This window comes from Lactuca sativa, chromosome 7 (assembly GCF_002870075.4).
Source record: "Lactuca sativa cultivar Salinas chromosome 7, Lsat_Salinas_v11, whole genome shotgun sequence".
Taxonomy (NCBI): domain Eukaryota; kingdom Viridiplantae; phylum Streptophyta; class Magnoliopsida; order Asterales; family Asteraceae; genus Lactuca; species Lactuca sativa.
The window spans coordinates 62,071,710-62,089,458 of NC_056629.2; the positions used below are offsets into that span (position 1 = coordinate 62,071,710).

Sequence of the window (17,749 nt, forward strand, 5' to 3'; positions counted from 1 at the left end):
TAGCAACTTGATAGGGTGATTTATTAAGAGAGAATAAATATTATTAATATATTATGAGAATAATATAATGAATAATATATTTGTTATTTGATTAATATAAGTCATAAAATTAATTAGAATTAATTTGGTGACTTAAAGAGATTAATTAAATAAAGGGGTATAATCTGTCAATTGTTTGATAGTTAAGCTTTAGACTGTAAATCCATTTGGATATACTATGGACGAATTCTAAGAGGTTTAGGATAGCTAAAATCGTCCATATGCTTATCTAGGAATGGATTTGGATAGCCTTAAGAGAAGATTATCTGATAGGGACTTATCTGTAATCCTTAAGGAGTCTACAAGTATAAATAGACCCTATGGCTGATGGAATTCGACACTTGACCTAAAGAAAGGAACCTCTGGTCGAAATTCCTCCCCTCTCCTCTCTCCCAAATCATCCTCCTTGCTTTGGTGTTTGTAAGCCATTAGAGGAGTGACATTTGTGACTCTAGAAGCTCCAAGACCTCAAGATCAACAAGGAACTCAAAGGTATGATTCTAGATCTGTTTCAATGTTCTTATTTAACCTAATTAGTAATTAGAAGTCTTGGATTCAAAGCATGTTTATTAGAAAGCCTAGATCCAAGCATTAGGGTTTTGCATGCGCACATAGGAAAGTTCTTATGGCTAAAACCCATCAACATGTTAGGTCAATATCCTCGTATATAGGATGATGTTATGTTTAGTGACCCGTTGGGTTGGTATCCTGGTATATAGGATGATGCTATGATTAGTGATCTGTTAGATCAGTTTGACTGTTTATACATGCTAGCATTGTTATCTATGTGTTGATTATATGCTTGGGGGTAGGTTGAGGCGGACCTGCTTTGTGCTGTAGGCTAACATACCCAGGGCGGCCTGGAGAACGATCCAGACAGGCTGAAGGCCCGATGGGGCGGACCAGACATGCTGAAGGTTCTGAGAGTGGGCCAGACAGGCTGAAGGCCCGGTGAGGGCGGTCCAGTCATATTGTAGACTTTATATGCATGCTCTTTATTATGATATGGTTATTGTTTGTATGACGTTGGTATTTTGGAGGAACTCACTAAGCTTCGGGCTTACAATTTTGGATTTTGTTTAAGGTATTTCAGATGATCGTGGGAAGACAAATGCGTGATCGTGCACCTCCTCGCATTTTTATGATTTGATTTCAGGGGTACTCTGATATGAAACTATTTTGAAAACATTTTGTAATAAATAACAGGTTTTTGAATGCTTGAAAAAGTTTTAAATTTTTATGAATTTTATGAATGTTACAGTAACACTCGAAAAATTGGCAATTTGAACTTTTGGATACTTGGCAATTTGAACTTTTTGATACTTGCTGGAAGGTTTACGTTTAAGATATGCACCATAAATATGTTGTTGTTGTTGGAAAATGTGTCCAGTGTCATTAATTATTGAGGATATTTCTAATAATAACATGATAATTTTTGGTTGCCCTCACGACCCATTTAACCGGAAAGAATATAGAAAAAAATAGTTTATTAATTTCTTATGACTTGATAAATTAATTAGAAACTATCTTGAAATTAGTTAATTCAAAGGGGTTTAAAACGATACTTAACTGGAATATTTCAGAAACCGCAGAAGGATTATTATGGCAGAATTTTAGGCTACTCCACATGTGTTTGGAGTTGATTTGGGGCTAAACAAGTGTAGCTTTATAAATAAGGTTGAGCCTGTATATTTTTTCACGAGCCAATCTAGAGCGCGATACATAAGACTCGAAAACGAGCCAAATTCAAGCTCGAGCCATATAAAACTTAAGAAAGTCGAGCTCGAGCTTGGTTAAGCTCGAACATAACTTGACTATTTCGCACCCCTAGTCATATGGTTCAGGTGGAAAACATAATTTTGGAACCATTAAAGTTAAACACTTGGGAAAACCATAAACCATAGTTGCAATAAAGACTATTAGTGATTTTTTTTTTGAAGTGGAAGAAAGTGAAAGTTATCAAATTTTATGGGGACCATTTCTTGTAAACTAAGCTATATTTTATTATAATAAGAAAATTTAGTGTCTCGAAGTTAAATAAAGATTGAGAGTTTGAGACGAACAGAATCCCCCTCTCGTAAACACAAACACACACAGTGCCATAAACTCAGAATCCGAAAACCCAATTTGTTCACCACAAAGATCAAATGGAAACCTAATTTCTAAGAAATTTGTCGATTTCTTTTTCAATCAAGTATTATATGATCATCTCCATATCGACGAAACATAGCATTTATCTCAAGTAAGTTTCTTACAGATTTCATTGATTCGTGCGCTTTGTGTGTCTTAAGAAATGGACGAAGAAGAATTACAGAAGCGATTCACTGATTGCGTCTATTTCTTAGCATCTCCGCTCACTTGCAAGAAGGTATTATCTCCGTTTTCGAATGCGTCTTTTATTTCGCTTTTTATGTTTGTTTATAATTTATGCTTTCGATTTCGTTTGCGGAATGTAGCGATTATCGTTCTTGGAAATTTGTTTTAGGTTTTCTGTAATTTGTTATTTTGCAACTATCGGTTTTACAAGGCTATAGTTCATAGGGTTTTACGAATCTGATTATTTTATTGTAAATACTGTCTATTTTGCTTTTCCTTTTCTTAGACTGTTTATAGAGATAATGTTATGTATCGATATACTTAAACTAGGGATGCAGGATGATTGCTGTTAATTTCTTTCCTCCAAACATTTTTCTCGAAATCTATTTCCATGTTCTGGAGGATTTGCCACTGGTTCCAGTTAGGGTTTATGTATGTCTCTATCTTTCTTTTTTTGAAATTTATCTCAGTTTTCTTTCACATTCTGTTCGTGTTATAATGCTTTCTCATTTCCATTGCATTCAAACATTGCATTCTTCCAAAACCAAGTTGGATTGTAGAATGTAGCTGATTCAGTTCTTGTTTTCTGCATTTTAATCGACTTTTTTGTGCTTCCCTCCCATTTTAATGGTGGTGTTTCAAGGGAATTGAATGTGAATACCGACACAGTGAGATTGCAAGACTGAACCCTAGAGATTGCTGGTATTGGTTGGGAGGGTGCTGTTTTAACCCTGATTGTGCTTTCAGACATCCTGTAAGCTCCTACTTCTTAATCAATATTCTATCTTCTTCTATACTATCAGGTGTTATTACTTATTACTTATTAGTTATTACACCAATATGCATTCTGAACTTATTTTCTGCTACTTTTGTAGCCATTAGAAGGACTAAAGGAAGCCTATCTAGAATCTTCTAATCTTAACAATGCTCCTGCTTTACCTGTGGAGAAAACAAACATCCCTTGTTACTTTTACTCAAAAGGGTTTTGTAACAAAGGCGAACACTGTTCATTTCTCCATGGATCTGCTGATGTCAGCCTTGCTTTGAAACCCTCTCAACCTACATCCATGGTCAACAATCCAGCCCCCTGTGTAGAAAAATTATTTACAGAAAGTAACACCAGGTCAACACCAGTCAACATCCACCCCACTCCATCTGAACCTCCAAAAGATGACCACACAAACAATGTGAGGACGCCCACACAGGATCCCAATCCCAAGCAAGAAAGAAACACACCAGATTCCCAACAAGAAAGAAGCGAGTCTCCTGATATGTCAAATTCATTGGATCTTCTGGAAGAATTTGTTCAAAGTGGATCTGATGTTTTTAATGATCAAAGTTCTGGTTTTGATGTTGTTGTTGAAGGTGAATCTGAAAGGTATGAATATGAACAAGATGTTGAGTATTTTTCTGTTCATGAAGAAGAAGAAGGTGAAGAAGAGCCTATTGAGTATGATCAAACTTACCCTGAATTGGGAAATGGAATTGTAAAAGAGAGATGTGATGTTTATGAATGTTTAGATAAAGGGGAATCAAGAAAGAGTATATTTTATCGGCTTTCTTTCAAGAAAAGAAACTTACAATCAGAAGCTCCATTATTTAATGGCAGAAAAGGTCATGATCTTCGTGAGCATTTGAAGAAACGCAAGGATGGTTTTCCTTTTCCATACTGTTTTTCTCAAGGGTATGATCGTAATTTTAGAAGATATCCTCAAAGAAAGGCTATCCCTATGAACAGATACAGAAAGCCACAGTTGATGCAACAGAAGAGAAGATTTAAGGAAAAAGATACTATTTTCACAGGACCAAAGACCCTTGATGAAATAAAAGAACAAAAGAAGAATACCCTTCAAAGAAAGGATGATTTTCAGGGTTCTAGACATTTGAATGAAAGAAAATATGGTTTTCAGGGTCCTAGACCTTTCAGTGAGATTCTCAAGAACAAAAGGAAGTTTGGGTAGTGGGGTGGGGGGAGGGTGTTGTGTTCTTGATGTACAGTTTTAGTTTTTGTTATGCATGTCTACTTTCATGGGATGAAAGTTTTTTTTTCTTCCGTTTTTGGGGTTTTTGAAATTGAGTTTATTTTGTGAATTAAATGTTTTTATTGACATGGTTTCTGTAAGCTCTGTTTAATTCACATGATCATAGGTTGACTGCTTAATATCTTTGGTAAGTTTTTTATTCTTATAAAGTTATCAGAGACAAATTCAAGATCACATGTTAATATTACAAAAAAAGATTTAAGATTATATATTCTGATTAAATTCTCTAGATTCGTATAATGTCGATTGGAAAAACTCAAGAGTAGATAGATGATTATAATATTATTGAAAAAAATTTCAAAAGTACATACTTAAACCCACATACTACATGTTAAAACCTTGGTCTTCGTTTGACTTAATCCTCTTCATAACTATGAAACATTCTACACCGACTTGTATTTTAAATTTTAATTGTATAGGATTTAGGGCAACAATGTAATTTCACACCCCGAATAGATGTCATCTTCTGACTTTTTACCATTTTTATGCTTCTTTTGTCATATTCTCCTTCCTCTTGGGCTATTTATACCCAAAACCCAACGGTTAAGAAGCCACATAGAAATATTTTAGATGGGTGGATTAGTATTACCAAGGTCAGATGTGTCATTTAGAAGAATAGGTTCTTCAGGGATAGTTTGGGAAGATAAATTATCATCTGAGGAACTTAAGCCAAAAGTAAAAACCGAGTCAGACCCAAAACCATATCGGACTCTGGTGGTTGAACCCACCATGGACCCTCCCTCACCAAAAGTCTCCGGCTGCTGTGCTATGTTCAGTAAAACCACCACCACCAAGAAACCAAACAAAAGAGGTCACCGGAAGTCTTGATCACTGAAAACTTTTAGATATTTTCCGATCAGTCTCTTCTTCTTTTGTTACTTATAGAACAAGCTTTTCCGATATATAAATATCGTAAGTTATTAATATTTATAAATATTGTCAAAATAGTGTTCTTTTGTGAGAAATATTGGATTTATTTTTTTATTATTATTTGTTAGTTTGAAGTTGTGACGATCAGTTTTGAGAATTATTTAATATGTGATATTTTTAGTTTAACTTTTTTTTTTTTAATGGAAATCACTATATTTATATTTAGAAAGGTAATATTGCAATGTTTATCTTTTTGTCATTATACTCTATTAGATAAGGACGTTTTTGTGGATTTGGAAGTTTATGGATGTGATTGACCCCACTATAAATATTGAAAAGACTTGTATGCCAAATGACATTTTGATGTATACACGATTATGCATTAAGTGCAACAATAGGAAACGTAGTTGGCTATAAATACTTGGGATTTGTTGTAAATATGTGATCGAAGGATAGTGTGTCCACAAATATATGATCGTTTTTCTATTTATTTATTTGATATGTTAATTTTAAATGTCAAACAAAACGATTATTGATCAATTAAAGACTACTGTAATTGCGTCTTTTTGGTTGATTTTATAATAATTCATTCACAGTAAATTTCTTATCAAATTCCTAACTCCATTCAGGTGAAACGTAGCGACTTATATTAGATTCATGTCAAGGGTGGTAATTTTGATTTATTTGTTTATAACCTGTTAATGTTAAATTGTTATTATAACAATAATATATTTGTAATTTAATACAATAGTTATTAATAAACACAACTATTTTAGAAAAAGAGTCGGGTCAACTATCCCGTTTCAGTATATATAAAAGTTATTTTTTGGGATAATGACTTGAGAGGGTAACATACTATTCCATTTTGTCACATTTGGTCACTAAACTTTTTTTCGTGCTCTAATAGCCATTTAACTTGTTCATTCGTGTAAATTTCACCCCTATGACTGATTATAGCCGGTTTCAATGGACTGGTCGATCCTACGTGTCAGTATGATCCTACGTGGCATGTAGGCTAATGTTATTAAAAGAGGGGTGTATGCGGTTCCTTGATTGTGCCCTAATACCCCCGATGGCTTCCTCCTACAGCTTCTCATCATCTCTCAATCGATCAAGCAAGAAATCAACTGCGCACGATACAAAAACTTGTGATTGTGGGTTCCCTGCACGTATTCTAACATCAAAAACACCAAAGAATCCAGGGAGGCATTTCATGGTGTGCAATGAGGTAAACTATTTCACTTGAATCTTCTCCTTTTTCTGATTCTTTTTTCCTAATTTGAAATCTCATTACGAGTTATTTGTGTTGAAGGGTAAATGCAAATATTGGAAATGGTTGGATGTAGAACCTGTAGAAATGCCTCTAATGGAAGTGGTGGAGGGAATGAAAGTTGAATTAATAGCATTAAAGACCGAAGTAGAGAAGGTGAAGGAAGACATGGAACAAATGAAGAAGGAAAAGTGCTCTGATGCCATTGCAATGAAGGAAAAAATATATAAGTTTACCATAGGATTTCTTTTTTTGATCATCGTGTATATGATGAAATGATGTGAATGATGTATTGAAAGATGTTGTTTGAATGGAATGAATGTATTATCTTAACTTCTTATTGGAATCACAAAGTAGTAATTTTGACTGGAATGGAATCACAAAGTAGTAATTAAGTAGTAATTTTGACTGGAATGGAATCATAAAGTAGTAATTTTGACTAGAATGGAATCACAAAGTAGTAATTTTGACTGGAATGGAATCACAAAGTAGTAATTTTGACTGGAATGGAATCACAAAGTAGTAATTTTGACTGGAATGAAGGCATATATGTACAATTAATAGCATTACACATCAAAGACTTCTTTCTAACTCCAGTCAAAAGCTTAGCTAATTCCAGTCAACATCTTAGCTAATATGACCATAATCTTTCATAATGCTCTATTAGACTTCCTTCAATTAATAACATTACACATCAACATGTTTAAATAACTTGTAATAGATTAGAAAATAGGAATTGACGAAAATACCCTTGGTAGTAAAAACTGATTAACTGTCATTATCCCTTAATAACATTACACATCAAGATGTTTAAATAACTTGTAATAGATTAGAAAATAGGAATTGACGAAAATACCCTTGGTAGTAAAAACTGATTAACTGTCATTATCCCTTAATAACATTACACATCAACATGTTTAAATAACTTGTAATAGATTAGAAAATAGGAATTGACGAAAATACCCTTGGTAGTAAAAACTGATTAACTGTCATTATCCCTTAATAACATTACACATCAAGATGTTTAAATAACTTGTAATAGATTAGAAAATAGAAATTGACGAAAATACCCTTGGTAGTAAAAACTGATTAACTGTCATTATCCCTTAATAACATTACACATCAACATGTTTAAATAACTTGTAATAGACTAGAAAATAGGAATTGACGAAACTACCCTTGGTAGTAAAAACTGATTAACTGTCATATTATCTAACAATATAGGATTCCATTCTTTGACTGTAATGGAATCATTGAGACAACAATGCATAGAAATAATAAGAAACTAATTGAATATGGTGGTTGAATTCATTGCAAATACTCCATCAATATTCTAAATTAAATAAAGGGTGAGTACTGAGTAGTTGTCTGCATACACAAGGACAAAAGATTCCTTCTAGGGACCACAAAAGAAGGGCAACCATGTGCCCACAAACCCAAAAGAAAAGCATAAATAACAGATAGTATTGTCTTTACATCACAACTTGATAACAAAAGATGTGCCCACCCACTACCTACACACCTACTTAATTAAGGACTGCAGGGTTCTCTGCACTACTCCCAACCCCATGTATGTTCCTCCTCAATGCCATTTTGACAATCCTTTCAGAATATTTCCTCCGTCCAGTTCTACCAATTGGGGCCCTTCTTGGGACAGGCCTTGCAGCTGGTGGTGGTGGTGGTGGTGGAGGTGGTTGGGCTGGTGGTGGTGGTGGTGGTGGTGGAGGTGGTTGGGCTGGTGGTGGTGGTGGTGGTGGTGGAGGTGGTTGGGTTGCTGGTGGTGGTGGTGGTGGAGGTGGTTGGGCTGCTGGTGGTGGTGGTGGTGGTGGAGGTGGTTGGGATGCTGCTGGTGGTTGACTTGGTCCTACTCCACTACCCCCTGATGAACTTGGTGGTTGACTTGGTCCTGCTCCACTATCCCTGGATGAACTTGGTGCTGCAACAAAAAATTGAAGTCTCAAGATTACATATTAAATTAATGTATTATGTTCATATAATTGGGACATTTACCTGATGTATTTGTTTGCTGCTTAGATGGACACTTTATCTTGTTATGACCTGGTTCCTTGCAAATACTACACTTTATCAGGGATCCCCTTCTTGTCACAGAATGTCTAACTGGTCCACTCAACTCCCTTTCCACTGCATCCCTCTTCCTTTTCATTGATGGCCTACCAGGTAATCTTCTTCTTTTGGGAGGCAAAGGCTTTCGATAAGGAACTTCTTCCCACATATCACTACCATTAAGAGGGTTAATGCTATAATTATAGCATTTTAGAAAAGCCTCTTTACTGTATGATTGGGACACATATGTTTCTGCATCTTGATTCAGGGAAGAGATTGCAGCTACTCCATGTAAGCATGGTATCCCTGTAAGTTGCCATATTCTGCATGCACAAGTCTTTGCAATCAGATCCACTCCATATGCTGCATCATTGAACCTAACTTCATACTTTTGATAACCACAAGGAGTAACCCCCCACAATCTGTATAAGGCAATAATGACTACAAATTAATAACTAATAACACAAACTAATACTTGGATAGATGAATTGTAAAACTACATGTTACCTCTGTTTAACCTTCAAATCTTGTATACGCTTCCTAATACTTGGACAAATATTCAAATCCCATTCAATTCCTTCTACTCTTTGACTGTATATCCTCTCCATCACAAATATCCTAATCTCCTCTAGCATAGTGATGATTGGTTTCCTTCTAGCATGCCTAATAGCAGAATTGAAACTCTCACTCACCCCATTCTCAACTGCATCACAATCTCTGCCCTCTTTAAAAAATGCCTTAGACCAGGTAGTAGGATCTCTGTCTATAAGGTACTCATATGCTTGAGTATCTAAAGATTTGATCTTTTCCATTACATGTTTGAACTTCTGTTCAGTACTAGCTCTAACAGCCCTCCAAAAAAGCTTCCTGAAATGTTGACCGGTAAACCTTTTAGCAAAATTAGCCACAATGTGCCTGGCACATTGTCTGTGTTCAGCTTCTGGACACCTTTCTTTTACTGCTTCTAGCAACCCCTACAAATAACAACAACAAAATTAGTGAAACATGCATAAAACCATATGTATAAATATGAACCAATGCTCACCTTGTGTCCATCAGAAAAAAGGGTAATGCCTGCACCAAGACCACCATCAATATCATCCATGAGGAGATCTATGAACCACTTCCATGTGGTCTTGTTCTCAACTCCAACTACAGCCCATGCTATAGGGTAGATTTGGTTGTTTGCATCCCTCCCTACAGCTGCCAAAACTTCTCCCCTAACAATACCCTTTAGAAAGCAATCATCAAGGCCAATCACAGGCCTGCACCCTTCCTTCCAACCATCACTTATAGCTTTAAAGCAGACATAGTACTTAGAAAACAAAGTTGTGGAATCTTGCATGATGTCTACATCCATCCTCACAGTAGACCCAGGGTTTGTCCTCAGAATTTCATGACCATATGACCATAATCTCCCATAATGTTCAATTAGACTTCCTTCAATTTCTTGTAATGCAAATTTCTTTGCATTTCTGCATTGCCCCTCACTCACATTTATATTGAATGTTGTTGAAACTTTAGCTTTCATCTTCCTAACACTCATTTTTGGCTTCTCTATAATTTCACTCATAAACTGTTTTCCTAACCACTTATAAGTTACTATGGACCCAAACTTAAACACCCTGCTACAATTATGTTCACTAACTAAAGATTTTATCTGAAAAGTCCTCTCTTTACTCATCCAAGAGGCCCAAAGTCTAAATGGACAATTAGGTGACTTGTTTTCTTTGCAACACTTAACTAACAACCTTTGGGAGTCATTTTTTTCAAACCAGAGATCATATCCATTAGCAACTGCATAGTTGCTCAACATGTTTTTAAGTTCATCAGGGTTAGAAAATCGCATACCTAACAGTGGTTTCATCTGATTCCATGGTTGTCTATCATCATGTACAGGGTATCGAGGTTCAAGATATTCAACATCTTCATCTAATGTGTCTACACAAAGTTTGTTTAAGAACCTGTCACCCTTGGTTTTGTTGGCTGGGAATGGATATTCAACATCATCTTCTTCATGATCAACAGAATAAGTCTCCGAGAATACTGAGTCTTCATCCTCTTCACAGCTGTAGTCTTGATCTTCAATTTCCTCTTCCTCAATCCATTCGAAGATTGGTTCATTATAGTGGTCCACATACACATTCATTCTCCTCTCGTTTGCATAAGCCAAATCCAAAAATTCTTTGTAATCACCGTCATTCACCAGTGTATGAATTCCCTGACTTAAAGACTCTTGTGGAAGGCAGAAGTAAATGTCTTTGCTTCTAGTTCTGGTGAGCTTTTGAAGGAATTCCATGAACTCCTCGTACTCAAATGCACTGAAGTCAACATCTCCTACTGATTGTTTGTCGGGATCAAAGTATACTAATGGGTTGGGTGCAAACGTTCCATTATAGTGGAAATCCACTACAATGAAGTTTCGATCTATGGGACATTGAGATGAAGCCATTAAAGAGACCGATTGAACATTGAAGGAGAAAAAATCGGGGGTTAATGAGACTTGGTGCCCTAATCGAATTTAAGGACCAAACGAGACTTCACTCTTAACTTTAATGAGGATGGGAGGCAAAATCGGGGTCTACATGCCATCTCATTGTCCACCTAGGAAAAAAAAGCCACATCAGACCCATGCAACCGGTGAAACCGGCTATAATCAGTCATAAGGGTGAAATTTACACGAATGAACAAGTTAAATGGCTATTAGACCACGAAAAAAAGTTTAGTGACCAAATGTGACAAAATGGAATAGTATGTTACCCTCTCAAGTCATTATCCCTTATTTTTTTTGCCTATTCCAGCTCATCCAATGTGGCTATTTAGTTACTATATTTTGTTTATGTTTTAATAAAAACACGATTAGGGAGATTACCTTTCTGTAGTTGTAATCCAATCAATGTGGGTTTAACATATGGACCTTAGCTACACATGTAACTTGGAAGCTATGCTATCAATAGTATGTTATAGCAGCGTTATAATGTTTTGCGGTATTACTGAACCGTTATTTTGAAATAGCGCTTACGAGCGCTATTAACCGCTATTTACCGTGAATCTCATCAACGCTATAACGACGATACACCCGTTTTTACAATTTCACACACATTAGACTACTTTTACAAAGAAAAAACCGATTGTGAGCTATTTAAATATTAAATCTGTATTTTTTTATTTGTCCACTACACTTTTGTTTTAATAAGTCAAAATAATAGAATCTAATTAATTACAACTACAAAACAATAAATAACAACTTCTTTTTCTCGTCTCTTTTTATACTTAGAAACTACGAACGACTTGAGTTGCAATAATATTTTGATACTTTTTAGTTTCCATATTACTATATTAGAATATTATATATATAGTTTATGTGATGTTCTTATATGACTTTTTATAATATGAATTCTATATTGTATGAATACTCTAATATATATAAACTTTGTATAAATATATAATATAAATTACACATAATATTAAAAAACCGTTATATTACAACTATAACACTGTAATAACCGCGATTTCAAATAGCGGCATCTGACCGCTATTGAAATATTGACCGCGATAACTGTTTAGCTTGTAAGTAGATCCTAATTTACAATTTTATATATTTATTAGTTTATAAACTACGGTTACAAAATTAATTAAACTTTTATAATAAAAATTCAAAATTATTAATCAATTATTTTGAATAAATTATTATTAAGAGATATATTTTTAGTTATATAAAATTATAATCGTTGATTTAAATAAATATGTGATATTATAATTTGTATTAATTTTATTTAATTATTGTTCTAATGTTATTTAATTTAATGTAATTAGAATGAGAAATTTAAAATTTAAAATTTAAAATGGATAACCAATAGATTGACATGTGACACGAGATTAATCATAATGTTTAATAGGATGACATACGAATCAACGTATTTTTTTTATTAGAATAAGAATATATATAATATCTAAGGTTACTGTTGCTAAACAAAATCACGAGATGTATTTTTTAAAAACTTTTCGTTATATGTTCAATAAATTTAATTTCGTCTTGTACAACTATGTTTATAAATAGCGATAGCTATCTAATTTATTAGGAACCAAATAATTTTTATATTTGAATGAGATTTTGTTGTAATCTCCCTGTAAAATAATTTTGTAGTATATTTTAATGTGTGTTAGTGTGTATGTTATATTGTCGTAGTCCGACCTCATGTATCTCGGCCAATACTTATGTGTTAGTTTAGCTCATCATGTATTGAAACAACTATTACTTGTGAGACCCGTATATTATACGAATTGGTTAAAATATAAAGATTTAAACAAAAATTTATTTAAATTTGAAATTTAAAATTAAAAGGAAGCATATTAAATATAATATATAACTAGTTATATAATAATTTCTTTTTACTATTTTCAATTAAAGCAATTATTAATTGATGTATAAATATCATGTATTAATTAATTAAGAAAAGATTTAAAATGAGAAAATGACACAATGAAAACATTTATTCAAAAACATTACAAAATGCAATGTGTCTAAATAAATGAGAGAATGACATGTGACAAAAATATTTTGATTTATTAGGGAAGATATGAGGAAATATTTATAATAAAGTATTCTGATTACATGATATCATAGCATAATCAAATTCCTTCATGAAAATTCTCTCATTTCATCTCCTCGGTTCCACACTAAAAGCAACATCCTTCTGTACATACCATTCTTTTCGACACCTCACTTTCTTGCTTAGGCCTTTTGCAATGCTTACCACAAAGGGTTTTGTGGTCTAGGTGGCCACGACTGTGGTTTGTGCACACCAGACCGAACCTTTGTGGTTGGTCGTGGTCGTGGTCGTGCTCAATAGTGATGCCAACCACGAACAACAATAGCCAGTCATGTTTAAATACTCTTTTGACCACTTGACCTTTCTTTTTACGACTATTTGATTTTTTTATTTGATTTTTACCTATATAAATATCATTACAAACCTTATATTTCACACAATTCTTCTCTCATTCTATTCACATTCTTATATTTGTGTTGTTTTTTCAAAAATTATGGCTCCCAAAATGATGAGTATGTCGAAAGAGAAAAAAGAGAATTTAGCACTATGAAAACACAACACACAAACCTTTTTTCACATTTCAAAGCTTAGCTAAAATTGAAGGATCATCCAAAATGGAAATAGTAGTTTATTTTATGTTTAAAAATTTATGTTTGCCCACAGTAAACTAGGATTGTAGGGGTAGTTTATTTTATGTTTGAAATTTTTATGTTTTCTTGCATTTTATTTTAAATTGTCGTTTTTTTTTTAAATAAATAGTGTAACGTCTTTTTTGTTGAATAAAAAATAGTTTAAAAAATAAAATCTATATTTTATTATATTTTTCAGTTAATTTTAATTAAAAAATGATGTGGAGTGTTGTGTTAGTGGTAGGTATCTTATGATTTTAGTGGTAAGATGTGGTGATTAGGTGACACCAGACACCTACTATTATAATGGTTAGCAGTGAATATTATGGATGACATTAATATAATGACAAATACAAAAAAAACAACGAAATTATGAACATAAATTTGTACACATTACTACAAAATGAGTTATAAAACTCGGTTAAAATGGGTAATGTAACTCTGTTTTGCAATCGGTTCCTATGCGGTTCCCAGAGGGTGTTTTATGTGTTATGTGGTGATATATTTGGTTGTTAAGGAACAAACTCTTGTTTGATAAAAAGCAACCTAAGAAAATTATTTTTTTTATAATATAATTATGCATGCTTACTCTTAGTGTGTTAAACGGTCTAAGGCGTTGATTGACTGTATTGGTTGGCTTCATAATCCTCTAATGACTATTTTGTAATGGTTTGGTTGTTGATATGTTTGGTTGTTTAGCTTCTTGCTAGCTTTTTTTAATGATATATCTCACTCTTCAATAAAAAAACATGCTCTGGTAATTGCTTTATTTTTTCTAGTTTAACATATTCATTCAGAAAATAAATAAATGATCATATGTTACGTGATTCTGTTGATTTTTTCCAGTTTAATTGGTTTAATTCTAAAAATTGTCTAGAAAAAAAAACTAGAATGAATGGATGCAAAGCCCACTCATAAACTAATTGTTATTTGTTAGTCTCAAGCTAGCTTGTGTTTATAAAATCCAGCCTTTCCAATACTACAACTAATAATAATAATAATAATAATAATAATAATAATAATAATAATAATAATAATAATAATAATAATAATAATGTGTAAGAAGAATTCTATTTAACTAACAAATACAATATTAATGTATGAAATTAAAAGCTACCAATTATTGTTTTTTTTTTGTTATTTAATCTATTGAAATAAATAGTTATTTTTCAAAAATAAATTTCGTACAGAATAACTTAAGCACATTTTGTCAGTTTTTATATTTTCATATTCTTAGCCAATACATGATAATCATAATATATAATATCACATGTTATATTCTTTTATTATTTAGTTAATCAAACTATTTTTTATGAAATAAAAGAAAAACAAAACACATCTATATTCAATCGAAGTTTTTATTTATTTATTTATTTATTTTTTTTCTAATTGTTGCATGCAAGAAGAATTGTTTTGATGATGACTAACCATCTAAATATATAATTGTCCATTTTTAAGACACAAAAAAACATACACACAATGCATGTTTTAGAATGTAAGATTGTGAGTCAACCTCAAATAGGATATTGACAAATCAATTACAAACCCTACAAGACAAATAATATTAATACCAATTAATATCAAACAACTAAAGGAATGATCCAAGAAATCCAACAAATGCCATCATACATCTCTTTCCAAATACATTCCAGCCCCACTCTTTATAGTTGACAACCAAGCCACCAAAACTTATCATTCCTCTTGATGTTGAATAAACAGTCCTTGGTTCCAAGGTATGGGTGGTGCCAAAATTCATTATCAAATATGGCCCATGGTTTATAAGAGCCCGCGAAAGGTGTAGAAGTAAATTAGGGCTTAATTTGGAGGAGGGTTGATGCCAAAGTTAGGGTAGGGTTGGGATGGGGTCGGTTGAGTGGCTAGCCATGGCTTAATTTGGAGGAGCAATGGTGCCAAGTTCATTATATTTCATGAACCATGGTTTAACTAAAGCTTTTGGTGAGAGGCTTAGGGGTGGGTGGGGTGAGTGGTGACTAGCTATTGTTTAATTTTGAATAGGGTGATGCAAAACTCTTTATACCATGGTTAAATGTAAGAAATAAACGTTGTATTACTTTACTATACCATTAATATGGCCTAGTGATGATCATCCATTATAAAACACTCAAAACTATAGTTGATTTATTTTTGAATCTCACAGACTTCAACCTTGAAGTGGTCCACTATTAAAAAATTGTAAGAAATAATATTGCATTTTCATTTTTTATTTATTGAAACATTAGATTTGAAAAACATATCTTGTTATAACAATAAAAATTGTTATATAGTTAGATGCCATGCTAGAATAATTAAAATAGGAAATTATAATAGAAAGAAACAAATATAACCGATGATAATAAATCAACTAGGAATATTATTATTTTAAAACTTTTAATGGTGCCAAAGTTCCTAGTCTAGCATGGACCGTGGTCTAACCATGGCTTAGTTTGGAGTTTGGAGGTGTAGGATTAGGGGGTGCTGCCGCACTCCAAGATCTATTATGGACATGGTCCAATAAAAGCTTTGTCTCAAGTATTATTCAATAGTTTAAACTCTAAAGACTAAAGATATAATTTATCACTTTTTATGAAAGTGAGCACACAAATCTTTGGATAGTCTCGTCCTATTAATTTGAAAAGCATAATTTTCTAGTAAAATGGGGAAATTTTTATATGCTAATAAGTAATAATGGATATGTTGATATTATCTTGAGAAAAAACCGATGATGTAGACGGTAATCTACCTAAATATGATGTTTGATTGCGTTCAAGTAAGTGGTTAAATATATTCCGACGACGTTGTAAAACCTTTCGAATCATCTTAATATACTTTTGAAACAAGATTTAATCCATGATTTGTCGGTTATTTTTTTTTGTCTGTTTAGTAAACAGGAGAAGACCAAGGACTAATATAAAACTATGGGTTATCTTATAAAATATTTTATATTTTATGTTTTTTTTAATTAAATTTCAATTTTATATTATTTTTGATTTTTTTTTTTGAAAAAACCTTCAACTTTGTCTTTTTTTTTTTTTTCCGACAAATCCGTTAACCTTCTAACCATTTCCGAAAAATGCTCAACGTTTTTTTTTTTCCTCCGAAAACCTCTCATATTTTATAAGTTTTTTCCTAAAATGAAAACTAAAATTGTCAGATGAAAAAAATTAAAAAAAATACAAAGTATTTTCAAGAAAAAATAAAATAAAATTGAGATTTAACCCGAAAAAAATACAAAATATAAGGTTTTTATGTTGCAAAAAAATTCCTTAATGTTTCAAACTAGTTGGTGATTTAAGATGTTTCAAAATATTAAGATGATTCGTATGGTTCGAAACAATTCCAAACTAGTCGGTAATTTCACATGTTTCAAAATAAATCAAACTTAATAGATGCATGCATCAAGTTAGCTTTTAATATTTGCAACTCTAACATTTGTTGTTTTCAAGATATAGAAGTGAAGGTTTTGTCCATCTATAGAATAGATATAATAATAGCTTTGATGAATTAATTTACATGTTAATGCACAGTCATCCACTCAATAATGCATGATAACATCGAGTTTCTAAGGTTTTGTCTACATGTACATTCTCTTAAAAAACCAACATCTCAACTATTATATGTTATAGCTTGTGCATTATTGATAGTATATTTATAATTGCATCTCCTTATAACATATGGGAGAATATTTCTCTTTTTACCCTTATTTTAATCTAAAAGTATGTTTATACATACATCCCCATACTTTTTTTTTTCTTTTTTCACGACGCAATCATCAATTTATTTATGTTGCATAATTTCATAACTTTTTAATAAATAATAAAACTGAAGTTGTCGTTGTGGCCATGAAGGTTTGTTTGCAATGACTTTAGAGTATGTTGCATAGTCTAATGTTCATAGCGGAGAATTAATCGGTGCGTGAAAACTAACCTAGGAACCCTTGTCGGGGAAAATTCTATTTTTTTTAAAAAA

At 32.6% G+C, this 17,749-nt stretch overlaps 2 protein-coding genes across 3 annotated transcripts; one reads left to right on the forward strand and one right to left on the reverse strand.

Annotated features, from left to right (window-relative positions):
- The first annotated feature begins 2,085 nt into the window (after positions 1-2,085).
- LOC111893344 (zinc finger CCCH domain-containing protein 17) lies at positions 2,086-6,877 on the forward strand. Of its 2 annotated transcripts, XM_052765946.1 has the most exons (5): positions 2,086-2,407; positions 2,999-3,109; positions 3,231-5,309; positions 6,357-6,495; positions 6,580-6,877. In XM_052765946.1, the coding sequence occupies exons 1-3, from the start codon at positions 2,333-2,335 to the stop codon at positions 4,314-4,316; spliced, it is 1,272 nt and encodes a 423-aa protein (XP_052621906.1). In that variant the 5' UTR covers positions 2,086-2,332; the 3' UTR covers positions 4,317-5,309; positions 6,357-6,495; positions 6,580-6,877. The 2 variants fall into 2 exon arrangements, with proteins under 2 accessions (XP_052621906.1, XP_023745178.1); XM_023889410.3 differs by having other exon boundaries at positions 3,231-6,495.
- Positions 6,878-8,401: 1,524 nt separating this feature from the next.
- On the reverse strand, positions 8,402-11,053 carry LOC111893335 (uncharacterized). Its single transcript, XM_052765708.1, has 4 exons — positions 9,647-11,053; positions 9,109-9,575; positions 8,657-9,023; positions 8,402-8,473 (listed from the first exon to the last, which is right to left on the reverse strand). Exons 1-4 carry the CDS (start codon positions 11,051-11,053, stop codon positions 8,402-8,404), a joined length of 2,313 nt encoding a protein of 770 aa, XP_052621668.1.
- Positions 11,054-17,749: the final 6,696 nt, after the last annotated feature.

Coding starts and splice junctions, on each gene's coding strand:
- LOC111893344 (XM_023889410.3), top strand. CDS start 2,333: ATGGACGAAGAAGAATTACAGAAGCGATTCACTGATTGCGTCTATTTC. Junction 2,408..2,998: donor CTCCGCTCACTTGCAAGAAG/GTATTATCTCCG, acceptor TGGTGTTTCAAG/GGAATTGAATGTGAATACCG. Junction 3,110..3,230: donor ATTGTGCTTTCAGACATCCT/GTAAGCTCCTAC, acceptor CTACTTTTGTAG/CCATTAGAAGGACTAAAGGA.
- LOC111893335 (XM_052765708.1), bottom strand. CDS start 11,053: ATGGCTTCATCTCAATGTCCCATAGATCGAAACTTCATTGTAGTGGAT. Junction 9,024..9,108: donor GATTTGAAGGTTAAACAGAG/GTAACATGTAGT, acceptor TGCCTTATACAG/ATTGTGGGGGGTTACTCCTT. Junction 8,474..8,656: donor AAAGGGAGTTGAGTGGACCA/GTTAGACATTCT, acceptor TTTTTGTTGCAG/CACCAAGTTCATCCAGGGAT.